The sequence below is a fragment of the Lissotriton helveticus genome, chromosome 9 (genome assembly GCF_964261635.1).
Source record: "Lissotriton helveticus chromosome 9, aLisHel1.1, whole genome shotgun sequence".
Taxonomy (NCBI): domain Eukaryota; kingdom Metazoa; phylum Chordata; class Amphibia; order Caudata; family Salamandridae; genus Lissotriton; species Lissotriton helveticus.
In genome coordinates, this window is record NC_136070.1 from 7,024,970 (window position 1) to 7,042,942 (window position 17,973).

Sequence of the window (17,973 nt, forward strand, 5' to 3'; positions counted from 1 at the left end):
CATAAAGGACACCCAATACCACCTACCCCATTTCCTGAATAGAGGACACCCCCACCACCTATCCCATTGCACGCATAAAGGACACCCCTTACCACCTACTTCATTTCACAAACAGGACACCCCTTACCACCTACCCCATTTCATGCATAGAGAACACCCATTACCACCTACCTGATTTCATGCATAGAGTACACCCCTTACCACCTATCCCATTGCACGCATAAAGGACACCCCTTACCACCTACTTCATTTCACAAACAGGACACCCCTTACCACCTACCCCATTTCATGCATAGAGAACACCCATTACCACCTACCTGATTTCATGCATAGAGTACACCCCTTACCACCTACCCCATTTCACACATGGAGGACACCCCTTATCACCGACCTCATTTTAGGCACAAAGAACACCACTTACCACTTACCCCATTTCACACATAGAGAACACCTCTCACCACCCACCCAATTTGACACATCAAAAACACCCATTACCACCTACCCCATTGCACGCATAGGGGAAATCTCTTACCTCCTATCCCACTTCACACATAGAGAACACACCCCTTGCCACGCACCCCATTTCATGCATAGAGGAAACCTCTTACCACCTACCACATTTCACACATAGAAGACACCTCTTACCAGTGACCCCATTCCACGCATAAAGGAATCCCCTTAGCCCCTACCCCATTTCACATATAGACAACACCTATTTCCACCTACCCCATTTCACGCTTGGAGTATGCCCATCACTTTGTACCCTATTTTGTGCATACAGGACACCTCTTACCACCTACCCCATTTCACACATAGAGGACACCCCTTTCCAACTATTGCTTTTCACACACTGAGGACACCAATTACCACCTACCCGATTTCCCCCACAGAGGACACCCCTTGCCACCTGCCAATTTCACGATTAGAGGACACCCATTACGACCTATCCCATTTCACACAGAGAGGACATCTCTTACACCCAACCTGTTTCACACCTAGAGGACACCTCTTACCACCTACCCCATTCCATGCATAGAGGACACCCCTTACCACCAACCCAATTTCACACAAAGAGAAAACTCTTGCCACCTACCCCATTTCATGAATAGAGGACACCACTTTCCACCAACCCCATCTCACGGACAGAAAACACCCCTTATCACTTACCCCATTTAATACACAGAGGACACCCCTTGCCACCTGCCAATTTCACGATTAGAGGACACCCATTACGACCTATCCCATTTCACACAGAGAGGACATCTCTTACACCCAACCTGTTTCACACCTAGAGGACACCTCTTACCACCTACCCCATTTGCTGCATCGAGGACAACCTTTACCACCTACCCCACTGCACGCATAAAGGACACCTCTTACCACCTACTCCACTTGCCAGATAGAGGACACCACTTTCCACCTACTGCATTTCACACACTGAGGACACCCCTCACCATTTACCCCATTTCACCCACAGATGACACGTCTTACCACCTACCCCATTTCATGCATAAAGGACACCCCTTACCACCAACCCAATTTCACACACAGAGAAAACTCTGGCCACCTACCCCACTGCACGCATAGACGACACCTCTTACCACCTACCCCATTTCACACATAGAGGATACCCCTTACCAGGGACCCCATTTCCCACACTGGGGATACCCCTTACCACATACTCCATTTCATCTACAGAGGACACCTCTTAAGAACTACCCCACTTACAGCATGGAGAACACCTCTTCCTACCTATCCCATTTCACACATAGAGGATAGCCCTTACCAGGGACCCCATTTTACACACTGAGGATACCCCTTGCCACCTACCCCATTTCATGCATAGAGGACACCCCTTAACACCAACCCAATTTCACACAAAGAGAAAACTCTTACCACCTACCCCATTTCATTTATTTATTTGATAAATATAGCGCACTATAACCCAGAGGTCTCTAAGCGCTTTGACAGGGTCCGCTAGGCGATTCAGAAGGATACAGTTGGTTACAAATTAAAGACAGTCCCACGCTTGCTGGAAGAGCACCGTTTTTAATTTCTTTCGAAAAGACATTAGCTTAGTGTCTTTCCGCAGTTCCAATGGCAATTTATTCCACAGAGCTGGGAGAGTATGTGAGAAAGCACGACCTCCCACAGTGGCCAGTCTGCAGCGTGGCTGGACAAGGAGGAAAGCTTCTGCAGATCTAAGCAACCTTCCCGGTCTGTAGGGAAGCAGACGTGCTTTCATGTAATTAGGAGCCCTGCCATAAAGAACTTTATGGACAATACATAGCCCCTTAAACATTAGCCTCTGCTTAACTGGCAACCAATGTAGTTCGCGCAGGAGGGGGGATGCATGAGTGTTCCTCGGCTTTTTAAAAATGAGTCTCGCGGCATCGTTCATAACAATCTGCATTCTGTTTAGGAGTCTTTGTGGTAGTCCTATGTACAACGAGTTGCCATAGTCCAACCTGGCTAGAATCATAGCAGAGACCGCACTCCTCAGGGTAGAAAAGGACAGCAACGAGGAAACTTTCCTAAGTTGTCGGAGGAGGCCGACGCAGGTGCCCACCACAGCTGTGACTTGTTTTTTCATGGACAGTTTACCGTCCACATGGATGCCCAGGCTCTTAACCACTGCCGCCGGTTCCGGGGGCATACCCAGCTCCCTGGGCCAGAACTGATCGCTCCATGGGTTGCCAGCGATGGTGATTGGCAACACCTCGGTTTTATCCGGGTTGATCTTTAGGGAGTTCCCGGACATCCAGTTAGCTGTGTTTTTCAGAATATTTTGCAATCTTGCAGGGGCATCCTGACTATCATCCAATTGGATGATAAGTTGGGTGCCATCCGCGTAGTTATACACCTGGCAGTCCATTTGATTGAGCATTAGAATCAGAGGCTGTAGATATATATTGAACATAAGGGGTGACAGAGCAGACCCTTGCGGTACTCCGAAGGTGATCGTTGTTGCGGTGGAAAGCAGGTCACCTAGTTGCAAACTCTGCATCCTCCCTTGAAGAAAAGATGTGAACCATGCATGTGCTGTGCCCTGAATACCGAAGTCCCTCATCCGCGACAATAGTTGTTTATGACACACGGTATCAAATGCCGCGGAGAGGTCCAGCAGCACCAGGGCACCCGGAGTTTTCTTATCTGCTCTGTTCCTTAGCTCATCTACAATCGACAGCATAACAAGCTCCGTGCTATGGTTCGCACGAAAACCTGCCTGATTCGGCTCTAACAACATATTGGTTTCCAGGTGTTCCGACAGAGTGGTGAGAACATGTTGCTCCAGTACTTTCGCCAAAAACGGCAACTGGGAGATTGGTCTGAAGTTTTTCAGACATTTCACGTCCGCCCCTGTTTTTTTTTAGCAGGGGAATCAGCCGGGCTTCCTTAAAGGAGGCAGGCACTTGTCCTACCTGTAGAGATAGATTTAGGAGGCTCAGCACATCTTCCTCTATGCCAGGGAGTGCAAGTTTAAGCACTTCAGGTGGGCACGGATCCGACCTGGAGCCCGACTTGACCCGCCCCATAAGAATAGACAACCTCTCCTTTGTAATCAAGGGTAAGGTAGATAATGGAGTTATCACTGACGTTCTAACTGGCATAACCAGCGGCGGGCAGTCTATCTTAGGGGTCACCGTGATTTCAGTGACAATATCAATAATTTTATTAGTAAAAAAGTCCTGAAATTTTTGGCAATCTTCCAGAGTGAAGTCCGAAGTCGGTTCCTTATTTTTTCTAAGCTCCGTGAGAACTCGGAAGACTTCTTTCTGGGGATTCGTTGCCATTGTAATCCTCTCTTCAAAAAACTCGGACTTCCTGGCTATAATCGCTTGCTTATAGCTAGTAAGTGCCTGTATGTATCTGCATCGAGAATCAGGATTGTAGTCCTTACGCCAGGCTCTTTCCAATTTTCGTAGCCCGCGTTTCTTCTCTCTAAGTGGTTCATTATACCACAGGGCCCCTCGTCCTCTGTCCACTAGGTTCATCCTGCGGATTGGTGCCACTCGGTCCACGACCTTCGAGAGTTTATCCATAAGTTCCCTACAAACGAGCTCTGGATTATCTGTCCGGTTGTTAAGGGGGGGGTTGGTTCGAAGTAGATTTACCATTTTATCTCCATCGATGTTTTTCCACTTCCTAACTGCCTTCCACCCTCCTCTAGTCGTTGTAATTTGTTTGTCCACTAGTAGCTCACCTCTCACCAAGTGGTGATCGGACCATACACATGGCTGGGCCGTTACCGCGCCCTGCGCAGGGACTGTCATCCAACCCAAGTCTAGAGTATGTCCCTTAACATGTGTCGGGCCCTTCACTTGTTGAGCCAGATCCAGTGAAATTAGCGCCTCCTCAATCTGTGATGCCTGACCTTCTTTCGGGACCTTTTCCTAATGGTAATTGAAGTCCCCCATTATGACTACTTTGTCATATCTCGAGCGGATGTCCTGGGTCAATCTCATGAACAGATCGGGAAATTCCGGCGAAGCCCACGGGGGGCGATATACTAACAGAATGATCAAACAGTCTGTCTCCAGCTTCAGCTTAACCCCCATCACTGCCACGCCAGCCAGATTTTCGGTCAGAAACCTTTCGCCCAATAGGCTTGAGCTATACAAAAGGGCCACACCTCCCCCTCTCCTAGCTTCCGTTCGATTATAGAAAAGTGACAAAAAATCAGATGGCAAAGAGGCTACGAGATCCGGCATTGAAGAGTCTTCTAGCCATGTTTCTGTTATTCCAAGAAGGTCCAATTCTCCTTCTTCCAGAAGAGTGAAAACTTCTAAATGATGGCGTTGAAAGGAGCGTGTATTAAGGAGACCATAGCGCAGGCCTTGGACCTTAGCAGCGGCCTTCCGACCTAGATAGGAACTGGGGGCTATCAATAGTCCTTCCTGCCTAAGTCTAGCAACACATCCCTGACTGATGGCAATATTGCCGGAATTGAGAGCCTCCAACTCCACGCCAGTGTAGATAACACGCGGACCAGGGGTCATGGCCCCGGGTCCCGTTTGGTCATGGATGGGCACAGATGGGCTCGCCTCTGGCGAGCCTCCGGCGTGCCCACAGCGCGCCCGCTGCGCGCGTGCGCTGCGCGCTTGCATGGGGGCAGGTTTAAATGGCCTCGAGCGTGCGAGGTCGTCAGGCAGCAACTAGCCTGTAAACAAAGATGGTGTCCCGACCCGGCGCTTCCTCCCCCAAGATGGCTCCCACCCCAAAGGTAGCGACTAAAGACCCGCTCAACCGCGGTGCAATTCACTATTAATGTGCAAGTGTGTCCTAACACAAACCCGGCAGACTGCAGAGCCCACAAATCAGATTACAATTAAATTAAAATAATGATCGCGTTAAAAGCGCTGAATATGAATATAGGACACCCCTTTCCACCAACCCCATTTCACGGATAGAGAACACCCTTTAACACCTACCCCATTTCACTCATAGAGGACACCCCTTGATACCTCCCCATTCCATGAATAGAGGACACCCATTACCACCTACCCCATGTCACACAGAGAGGAAACCTCTTAACCACTACCCCATGTGACGCATCGAGGACAACCTTTACCACCTACCTCGCTGCAGGCATAAAGGACACCTCTTACCACCTACCCCACTCGATACACAGAGAACACACGCCTTGCCACGTACACCATTCCACGCATAGATGACACCTCTTACCAGAGCCACCATTTAACGTATAGAGGAAACCCCTTACCACCTACCCCATTTCAAACATAGAGGACACATCCTACCACCTACCCCATTTCACACACTGAGGACACCCCTCACCATCTACCCCATTTCACCCAAAGTCAAAGTCAAAGGAACTTGTTGAGTGCACTAATCACCAAAAAGGTTTCATGGCACTTGCATAACTTCACTAGACTGGCAGTCAAATTTGGACAGCGTTATTTCTGATCAAATATCCACGTTTTTTATTCCTTCCGAAAATGCTTGTGATCGGCGATGGAGAGAAGATGAGACGGAAGCTTATTCCAGAGCTAGGAGGCAAGAAAGGTGAAGGATCGTACAGTGCAAACTCATAGTAGGGTAAGAAGAGATTTTGAACTGGATCTTAACATTCTACCTGGCTGGTACCTGTTGAGCTTTTTTGCTAAATACCAAGGCCCAGTTCCATATATGACCTTACGGGTGAGGCGGAGGATTTTAAAATGGCCTCTCTATTTACCGGAAGCCAGTGGAGGGACCTCAGACTAGGGGCTGAGGGGGATCTCGGTTGAAGATTTAAGATAAGTCTGGCAGCAGTGTTCTGCAGCATCTGTAGTTTGGAAAAGAGATCTTCATTTAGGGAAGCTAATAAGGCGTTCCCATAGTCCAAACGGCTTACAATTAGACCCTGCACCTGAGGTTTGTTGGATTCAATAGGTAACCATTTGAAGATTTTACGTAGTTTCCGCAGGATCCCATAACAAGTGCCCAACACAAGATTGACATGATTTTTCATGGACAGTTTGTTGTCAATAGTTATTCCAAGACTACACCCTGCTTATTTAGGGGTTGGGCATGGGCCCAATGCCTGGGGCCACCAATTATTAGACCAATGCTCTTCAGCCCTGCCAAACAAGGTGATCCCCATCTTGCTACCTGTAGTGTTCTGTTAGGTTGGCTTTCTAGTCTTTGTAAGAATTATCCATGCTCTATGTTCTATCTCCTCTGCCTATTGTATTCTTATTTAGAATGCTGTTTGAACTTGAACTGTTATTGATGATCAACTGGCTGTGTGAGCTGCTGCGCAGCACTTGTTCCAATAAATCATCTTAATGATTAACCTGCCTGCGAGTCAACTTACTACAAAATACGTGGCGACGATATCTGAACAAGTGACTGCCCTCCACGCGTGCGTCTATGGAGTGAAATTCGGCAATTCCAGAGTTCAGCTGTACATTGGAAACAAAGGACGATGAGCATCCAGAGGAACGGAACCGCCACTCGAGAATACGTCGAGCAGCTGTAAGAACCCGTTCACCCGCTCTTTCCCTCAACCTCGCTGAACCAAAGAAATTGAGGAAAGGTACTGTACTTACTTTTAAGACTTCTCACGGGAAGCGGCAGCAGTCTCCCGTCAGTCAGTTTATTCACGTCAGTTGCGCTCCAAGCGTATATTGTCTACGCTCTTTGCGTATTGTATTACGCCCAGCCACTGGAGCAAATGTCTTTCTCAACGCAACTGGCGTAAACTAATTCCAGAAACGTCACTGGAACGCAACGCCCTGACGTTGAAACGCAACGTTGGAGGCCTTTTTAAGATCATCTTCGTTTTTTTTCTTTCAATGTTTATTGTCACACCGCTAACGTACAGCAGAAGTTAGCGAATTTCAGAGCAAAAACAGAAGCGCGACTAGTTACTTAAGGTGGAACTGCTCCATGTAATTAACTTTCATGAGGTGAGTGACAACAAATTCACTTTTGTTACCACGGAGTGAGGAGACAGTTCGAACACTTTAAAGTGCTTGAGAGCTGGTAATTATTTTCAGCACATAACGAGGAGACAGTACTGGTAACTATTTTAAGCACATAACGAGGAGACAGTGCTGGTAACTATTTTAAGCACATAACAAGGAGACAGTGTTGGTCCATCACAGTTGCAGTGGCCATTTAAGTCACGATTTTTGTTTTCTCCTACATTTATCTTGCAATAATTATTTTGACTGAGTTTCTCCCCAGCGCTCTGCAACATCCATACAAACATGAGTTTGCAAGCAGTTTCTCCCCCTCCACCATTTCTTGATCTTCCAGGTGAGCCTCCAATCGCCTGGGAAAAGTGGTTTGACGCTTTCACCACTTACTTAGGGGCTATTGGTGCATCCAGATACAGGGCAGAAAGGAAGAAATACCTGTTGCTGAACAGTTTGGGGTTTGAAGGACGCTCAATTTTCAAGCATTTACCCCCCTTGGTACCTGCTCCTGAAGAAGAAGATTTGGATGACTACAATCAAACAGTAAAAATACTTGAACTGCGTTTTGATATTAAGCCTAGTATAGTTGTTGTAAGGCACAAATTCTTCAAATCTGAGCAAAAACAGGGGGAGAAGGTGGAAGATTTTATTTCTACGCTTAGGGTGCTGAGTGCGGAGTGCGAGTTCGAAAATTTTAGGGACCAAATGATAAGAGACCAGTACATTTGCAAATGTTTAGATAAAAATATTCAACAGAAGTTACTCTCACTTGATAATCCCTCTCTCGAGGAGACTGTGCGAGTAGCGAAAAGTATTGAATTTTCTAAACTTTCTGTCAAGGAATTGGATATTAGATCTTCCTCATCCATTGCTAAAGATGAAACCGTGGTCAGTTCTGTTAAGGTTGTTGATAATAAGATGGGCACTTTAGGTCGTGCCGACAACAAATTCTTCAAACAAACTAATATATGTTTTAAGTGTGGCAATTTTCCTCATTCGAAATCTGGTCGTCCTTGTCCAGCCAGGAGTGTCACATGTAGACTTTGTGGGAGAGTTGGACATTTTGCAAAAGTGTGCCAAAATGTAAAAAGAAACTCTTCTTTCCCTCAATCTGGTAAACAGTGGAACAGTAATTATACCCCCACTTCAGTTGCTTATGTGTCTGACGTCCCTCAGGACGATACTAGTATTCAAGATGATCTGAGAGACATGGTAGCTGTGGTTAGCATTGAAGATCCTGAGTCAGAATGTGTGGATCCTTACTCCGATTTTGGTATCGGAGATAAGGTAGTTTGCCTGTTGGTTGATTCCGGGGCACGAATAACTATGCTAACCCAGGAACTTTTCGAGGAGGTTTGGGGTGATCGCAAACTCTTTCCTCCAGACAGACTACCTTTGAATTACGAGGGCAGGAAGATTGAACTATTGGGATATTTTGAAGACTCAATTGAATTCAGAGGGAGGAAATCTTTTGGCAAAGTGTATGTGTCAGTCAAAGGGTTGAACATCCTTGGTTGGTTCCACCAAGGTTTATTTAAGATGGTTCTCCGCCCTGGAACCAAAGATCCCATTTCCATTGCTGTTGTTCAATCTGATGACAGTCCTCCCACAAACGATCTCCTTCCCACTGAAAATGCTGATTTTGTCTGCACTTTAACCAAAGATTTTCCTGGGGTCTTTAGCAGTAAGTTGGGGGAAGTGAAAGGATTCATGCATACCATCCGTGTCAAAGACAATGCAATCCCAATTAAACACAAACTGAGAAACGTCCCATTCAGTGTGCGAGAGCAACTCGAGTCAGAACTTTATGACCTTTGTAGCAGGGGAATAATTGAACCCATTGAATCCTCCCTATGGCTTTCTCCCCTTGTGGTTGCTAAAAAGAAGACTGGGGAGCTTCGTGTCTGTGTCGACTTACGCAGCCTAAATAGGAATATATGGGTCGATTCCTTTCCCCTGCCCAAGATCCCCGACATGTTGTCACTTATTGATGGTTCCAGGTGGTTCAGCAAGCTGGATCTAGCATCCGCATATCACCAGGTGGTCCTCGACCCTGCTTCCGGACACTTTACTGCCTTTGTATCCCCTATAGGTTCCTTTCAGTATTGCCGTATGCCCTTTGGGTTGGCCTCTGCGGCAGCTGTCTTTCAAAGGATCATGACCAATATTTTGAAAAACATCAGTGGGGAGGTCGTTTTTCAAGACGATGTACTTATCCATGGTAAAAATTGTGATGACCATGATAAAACTCTGAAGGAAGTTTTAAAAGCTCTGAGTAGTGCGGGGGTTGTTTTAAAGAAAGAAAAGTGCATTTTTAGAGCGCCCAAGGTAGAATATCTTGGACATGTGTTATCTGAGAAGGGTGTAGAACCCAGACCTGGTCTTGTCAAGGCCATCGTCGACAGTCCTGCACCCAAAGACAAGTGTGGTTTGAAGTCGTTCATTGGACTGTGTGAGTTCTATGCTAGATTCTTACCTGATTATGCCACTAAAGTTCAACCATTGTCCAACATGCTTAAGAAAGAAGTACCTTTCCTATGGGATGCAAATTGTGAAAAAACTTTTTCTTGGATCAAACAAGAACTTACCGGTTCTAAAATTTTGAAGCCCTTTAATCCCAATTTGTTGTGCACTATCACTGTGGATGCCAGTGGTTTTGGTTTAGGGGCTGTCCTCACTCAGGAAGTTAATGGGGTGGAGCACACTCTTGGATATGCTTCAAGAGTTCTTCGTGGAGCGGAGTCCAATTATGCAGTTATTGAAAAAGAACTCTTAGCTTGTTGTTGGGCCATTAGGAAATTTAATCCGTATATTTGGGGTAAACGCTTTCGTCTGAGGACTGATCACAGTCCCTTAGTTTCTATCCTTACTGGTGTTCGGATTAAAGGCCATTCTCCTAGGATTGCCAGACTTTCAACGAAACTACTCCAGTACGATTTTGAGGTCAGTTACATACCTGGCAATAAGAACATAAGGGCTGATTATCTTTCCAGGAATCCTGTTGATGTTGGTGCTGACAAGGATTGTGAGGATGATTATGATGAGGAGGACTGTTTCGTAGCTTTTGTTGGGGTTGATGATATGCGCTCTATTAGTGAAAAAGAGTGGAGGGAGCATTTGTCCAGTGACACCTTACTTTGTGAAGTGATCAAATTTGTCAGAGGAGGGTGGCCCAGGGAAAAGAATGTTCATGTGTCCCTTCAGACCTTTGTCAAAGTTTCTGATGAACTCTCTATTGAGGGTGGTATCCTCATGCGTGGTGATAGACTTGTTCCTCCCAGTGACCTTAGAATTAGGATAGTCAAAGGTGCGCATGAAGGTCATCTTGGCAGAACACTAACCAAAAGAAGGGTTAGAGAGCATTACTGGTGGCCCAAGATGGATCAGGACATAGACACTGTCGTTGCTGAGTGTGTGGTCTGCTCTAGTGCTGAAAAGTGTTTGAAAACACGTTCCCCTCCCCTTCAACCCATCCAGTTTCCGGATAGGCCGTGGGAAAAGATTGGTATCGATCTGGTTGGTCCGTTCTATTTACTTCCTCCTGACTCCAGATTTGCGATAGTTGCAGTCGACTACTATTCTAAATGGCCAGAGGTCCGTTTTGTAAGTGAAGCCACATCCAAGAATATTGATTTTTTGAAAGACTTGTTTTTGCGTGAAGGTTTTCCTTCCTCCATTGTAAGCGATAATGGTCCTCAATTTATTTGTCAGGAATTTGGTTCTTTTGTGAATTTGAGTGGCATTGATCATTTGAGGAGTGCGCTTTATCACCCTCAGACGAATGGTCTCGTTGAGCGCATGAACAGGGTACTTAACAATTGCATTCAGTGGGCCATTGCTCAACGATGTCACGTCCCGAACGCTGTCAGGTCCATGTTGTGGTTCTATCGCACCACTCCCCACTCCTCCACCAAGGTTTCCCCATTTGAACTGCTGCGTGGGAGAAAACCATGTTCAAAGGTTTGCCCTGGGTGGATGTCACGTTGGGTGAAATTGAACTCTATTGACAATGTTGATGAAGTTGCTAGGTCTAATGTCGTACATGCCCAGTCCAAACAGAAGGATATTTTTGATTCCAGGAAGAAGGTGGTCTCCCAGTCATTTGTTGTGGGTGATAGAATTCGAATCAAGTTACCCACTCACTCTACCAAGGGTAATCCTAAATTCTCTGAACCATTTGTCATTGACAAAGTATGTGGCAATTCTGTGAGAGTCAACATGAAAAACTGGTGGAATGTTGCCAGGGTTGTAAAAGTGGGCAAATCTGTTGCTCATCTTCAGTCTTCTCATGATGCTCATATGTTGCCTCTTGATGTTTCTCTTTCTTCTTCTTCTTCTTCTTCTTCTTCTTCTTCTTCTGCTCCTTCTGTGTTGCCTCGTAGGAGTTCTCCTGCCCTATCCTCTCATGATGTTCCTGCATTGCCCTCTACTTCCTATGCTACTGTCTTACCTCGCAGGAGCTCTCGCACTCGAGTCACTCCTGCCAGGTTCCGCTAATTTCCATGGTTGTTCTGTTCTGGATCTTTTACTGTTCTTCCCTTCTTCTGCTTTTGTTTTGTAGGAGAGAGGATGATGTAGTGTTCTGTTAGGTTGGCTTTCTAGTCTTTGTAAGAATTATCCATGCTCTATGTTCTATCTCCTCTGCCTATTGTATTCTTATTTAGAATGCTGTTTGAACTTGAACTGTTATTGATGATCAACTGGCTGTGTGAGCTGCTGCGCAGCACTTGTTCCAATAAATCATCTTAATGATTAACCTGCCTGCGAGTCAACTTACTACACTACCGTTGAGCTGTAGTTTGTCATTGGCCATCCAGTTGTTTATGTGGATCATACCGTTTTTAAACCAAATCATTGTGTCTGTAGGGTCGGGTCCTAACTTAATCAAGAGCTGAGTGCCATCAGCGTATGACACGGCCTCAAAACCATAGGACCTGATTACCCTAGCCAAAGGTGGTACATTGAGGTTAAAAATCATAGGGCTCAGGTTAGATCACTGGGGGACGCCTATGCTTACTGGCCTAGTACATGAGGCCAGGATATCTAAATGTATGGTGGTTGAACGATTCCTTAGGTAGTTTTTGAACCAGTCCAGGGCTTTCTCCCTGACTCCCACCTCTCAGAGCCGCTGTTCTAAAATATAGTGGGAGATGGTGTCGAAGGCGGGTGACAGGTCCAGAAGAATGAGCATAGCTGCTTCTCTTTTATCCAGGGCCAGCCTGATATTATCAACTATCTCTACTACTGCTGTTTCGGTACTATGTGCCAACTGAAACCCTGATTGCGATGGATCAAGAAGTCTGCGATTTTCCAAATGAGCGGTAAGTTGTTTATTTACCAGGGATTCAAGCGCAGAGGACACCTCTTACTACCTATCCCATTTCACGAATAAAGGACACCCCTTACCGCCAACCCAATTTCACACACATATAGAAAACTCTTGACACCCACCCCACTGCACGCATAGAGGTCACTTCTTACCACATACCCTATTCCACTTATAGAGGATACCCCTTAACAGGGACCACATTTCACACATAGAAGAAACCCCTTACCACCTACATCATTTCACTTATAGAGGACACCAATTACCACCCACCCCATTTCACATATAGAGGACACCCCTTACCACATACCCAATTTCGCATATAGAGGACCCCCCTTTCCAACTATTGCTTTTCACACACTGAAGACACCACTTACCACCGACCCCATTTCCCCCACAGAGGACACCTCTTACCACCTACCCCATTTAATGCATGGAGGACATCTCTTACCACCGACCCCATTCGATGCATAGAGGACACCCCTTACCACCAACCCAATTTCACACAAAGAGAAAACTCTTGCCATCTACCCCATTTCATGAATAGAGGACACCCATTACCACCAACCCCATCTCACGGATAGAATACACCCCTTATCACCTACCCTATTTAACACACAGAGGACACCCCTTGCCACCTGCCAATTTCACGATTAGAGGACACCCATTACGACCTATCCCATTTCACACAGAGAGGACATCTCTTACACCCAACCCCACTTCACGCCTAGGGACACCTCTTACCACCTACCTCATTTGATGCATCAAGGACACCCTTGCACGCATAAAGGACACCTCTTACCACCTACTCCACTTGCCAGATAGAGGACACCACTTTCCACCTACTGCATTTCACACACTGAGGACACCCCTCACCATCTACCCCATTTCACCCACAGATGACACGTCTTACCACCTACCCCATTTCATGCATAAAGGAAACACCTTACCACCAACCCAATTTCACACACAGAGAAAACTCTTGCCACCTACCCCACTGCACGCATAGACGACACCTCTTACCACCTACCCCATTTCCCGCATAAAGGATACCCTTATCAGGGACCCCATTTCACACACTGGGGATACCCCTTACCACATACTCCATTTCATCCACAGAGGATACCTCTTAAGAACTACCCCACTTACAGCATGCAGGACACCTCTTCCTACCTACCCCATTTCACACATAGAGGATAACCCTTACCAGGGACCCCATTTTACACACTGAGGATACCCCTTACCACCTACCCCATTTCATGCATAGAGGACACCCCTTAACACCAACCCAATTTCATACAAAGAGAAAACTCTTACCACCTATCCCATTTCATGAATATAGGACACCCCTTTCTACCAACCCCATTTCACGGATAGAGAACACCCCTTAACACCTACCCCATTTCACTCATAGAGGACACCCCTTGATACCTGCCCATTCCATGAATAGAGGACACCCATTACCACCTACCCCATGTCACACAGAGAGGAAACCTCTTAACCACTACCCCATGTGACGCATCGAGGACAACCTTTACCACCTACCTCGCTGCAGGCATAAAGGACACCTCTTTACCACCCACCCCACTCGATACATAGAGAACACACCCCTTGCCACGCACCCCATTCCAAGCATAGATGACACCTCTTACCAGAGACCCCATTTCACGTATAGAGGAAACCCCTTACCACCTACTTCATTTCACACATAGAGGACACATCCTACCACCTACCCCATTTCACACACTGAGGACACCCCTCACCATCTACCCCATTTCACCCAAAGTCAAAGCCAAAGGAACTTGTTGAGTGCACTAATCACCAAAAAGGTTTCATGGCGCTTGAAGAACTTCACTAGACTGGCAGTCAAATTTGGACAGAATTATTTCTGATCAAATAACCACGTTTTTAATTCCTTCCGAAAATGCTTGTGATCGGCGATGGAGAAAAGATGAGACGGAAGCTTATTCCAGAGATAGGGGGCAAGAAAGGAGAAAGATTGTCCCCCACTTTGTACAGTGCAAACTTGTAGTAGGGTAAGAAGAGATTTTGAACGGGATCTTAACATTCTTCCTGGCTGGTACCTGTTGAGCTTTTTTGCTAAATAACAAGGCCCAGTTCCATATATGACCTTACGGGTGAGGCGGAGGATTTTAAAATGGCCTCCTTATTTACCGGAAGCCAGTGGAGGGACCTCAGACTAGGGGCTGAGGGGGATCTTTGTGGAAGATTTAAGATAAGTCTGGCAGAAGTGTTCTGCAGGATCTGCAGTTTCGAAAAGAAATATTCATTTAGGGAAGCTAATAAGGCGTTCTCATAGTCCAAACAGCTTACAATTAGACCCTGCACCTGAGGTTTCCTGGATTCAATAGGTAACCATTTGAAGATTTTACGTAGTTTCCACAGGATCCCATAACAAGTGCCCAACACAAGATTGACATCATTTTTCATGGACAGTTTGTTGTCAATAGTTATTCCAAGATTACGCCCTGCTTATTTAGGGGTTGGGCATGGGCTAATGCCTGGGGCCACCAATTGTTAGACCAATACTCTTCAGCCCTGCCAAACAAGATGATCTCTGTCCTGCTACCGTTGAGCTGTAGTTTGTCATTGCCCATCCAGTTGTTTATGTGGATCATACAGTTTTTAAACCAAATCATTGTGTCTGTAGGGTTGGGACCAAACGTAATCAAGAGCTGAGTGTGATCAGCGTATGACACGGCCTCAAAACCATAGGAACTGATTACCATAGCCAAAGGTGCTACATTGAGGTTAAAAAGCATAGGGCTCAGGTTAGATCACTGGGGGACGCCTATGCTTACTGGCCTACTACATGAGGCCAGGGTATCTAAATCTACGGTGGTTGAACGATTCCTTAGGTAGTTTTTGAACCAGTCCAGGGATTTCTCCCTGACTCCCACCTCCCAGAGCCGCTGTTCTAAAATATAGTGGGAGATGGTGTCGAAGGCGGGTGACAGGTCCAGAAGAATGAGCATAGCTGCTTCTCTTTTATCCAGGGCCAGCCTGATATTATCAACTATCTCTTCTACTGCTGTTTCGGTACTATGTGCCAACCGAAACCCTGATTGCGATGGATCAAAAAGTCTGTGATTTTCCAAATGAGCGGTAAGTTGTTTATTTACAAGGCATTCAAGCGCAGAGGACACCTCTTACTACCTATCCCATTTCACGAATAAAGGACACCCCTTATCCCCAACCCAATTTCATACACAGATAGAAAAATCTTGCCACCTACTCCACTGCACGCATAAAGGTCGCTTCTTACCACCTATCCCATTTCACTTATAGAGGATACCCCTTGCCAGGGACCCCATTTCACACATAGAGGAAACCCCTTACCACCTACCCCATTTCACTTATAGAGGACACCAATTACCACCCACCCCATTTCACATATAGAGGACACCCCTTACCACGTACCCAATTTCACACCAAAGGACACCCCTTACTACCTACCCCATTTCACGCACAGAGGACACCTCTAACCACCTACCCAATTTCATGCATCGAGGACACCCATTACCACCTACCTCACTGCACATGTAGAGGAAACCTCTTACTACCTACCCCCTTAACACACAGACAACACACCCATTGCCACGCACACCATTTCATACATAGAGGACACCTCTTACCACCTATGCCATTTAACACATAGAGGACACCCCTTACCACCTACCCCATTTCACGCATAGAGGACATCCCTTACCAGTGACCCCATTTCATGTATAAATAAAACCCCATTCCACATATAGATGGCACCTATTACCACCGACTCCATTTCACGTTTGGAGGACACACCTTAATAGGTACCCTATTTTGTGCATATAGGACACTTCTTACCACCTACCCCATTTCACCCACAGAGGACACCTCTTACCACCTACCCCATTCCATGCATATAGGAAACCCGTTTCCACCTACCGCATTTCACACACCTATTACCACGTATACCATTTCACAAACAAAGTACACCCCTTACCACCTCCAGGAATCAACCAATCCACCCACCACAGAGAGGGCCTCAACCACACCTCTTACCAGCAACAGGGCATCCACCACACCACTTACCACAGAGAGGCGTCAACCACACCTCTTACCAGCAACAGGGCATCCACCACACCACTTACCACAGAGAGGCGTCAACCACACCTCTTACGAGCAACAGGGCATCAACCACACCACTTACCAGCAAGAGGGCATCAACCACACCACTTATCACAGAGAGGCTTCAACCGCACCTCTTACCAACTGCAGGCCATCAGCCACTCCTGCTGTACCTGTATTTGTAGATCACAGCCCCTTCCTCCTCAGTGTACCACCAGCCCCTGTATTCTCGAGGCACCCTGGAGTACCCCAGTACCTGTACGTGGGCGCTCCAGCTATGCCCAGCGGGTCAATGAACGCTCTCTCCAGCTGCATGAGTTGGTCATTCACTCTGCGGACTTCCAAGGGGCTGCAACAGAGACAGAAACACAATGAATCCTTCACTTGTGGAACACCCACAGTCACAAATGTACTTTAGTTTTAAATATTGAATATCAGTTATTTAAAACAAAAAAGAAACAAAACTATTAAACAGTGTCTTAACAGTGTGGACTGTAGACCTCTGTCAGGGTTTGGGGGGCCGGCAAGAAGGCTTTAAACCAGTGAACCTCCCAACCTGCCAAACTCTATTTAAAGTTTAGGGCGCCACTGAGTTACCATGGATAACCCTTAATCCAATGGTCCATGTTTTCCACAGACCACTGGGTCACAGTGGTCATCCCCCTTTATTTAGCCCCAGTTTGCACTTCTTAAGCTCTTGGCAGGTGGCCCGTCGTCTCACCAGGTCAGTGGAGAGATCAATCTGGTCCCCGGGAGGGGACAGTCGCCATATCTAGGATTAGTTAGGCTCTGCCAAAACCCTGAAGGAGACCCTGAGTTGCAGTGAGCTTTACAACTTGATAAAAAATCAGAGCACTGCCTTTCATAACTCCTCATTTTGTAAAGTGGAGTGGAGTGGTGTGGCTCACTGGTTAGAGGCGGCACACCCGGAAGCAGAGGACGGCCAGGGACCAGGGTTCAATTCCGGACGCGGCAGGGTCGTGGACCAGGGTCAGAGGACTCATTAATTCTCGCCTCGGTGCCTACTCTAACCAGGGAATCACACTCCGCAACTCTGGGCATTAGCTTGCCTCATCTCCACAACGGCCCCCCACA

General features: G+C 46.6%; 1 protein-coding gene across 2 annotated transcripts in view; it reads right to left on the reverse strand.

The window, feature by feature from the left end:
- LOC144780849 (putative N-acetylated-alpha-linked acidic dipeptidase) overlaps nt 1-17,973 on the reverse strand; it is a 327,400-nt gene that overhangs the window by 7,849 nt on the left and 301,578 nt on the right. For both annotated transcript variants that reach the window (XM_078659345.1, XM_078659344.1), the window contains one exon: nt 17,135-17,227. In XM_078659345.1, coding sequence (XP_078515471.1) covers nt 17,135-17,227 — 93 coding nt within the window. The remainder of the gene's footprint in view (nt 1-17,134; nt 17,228-17,973) is intronic.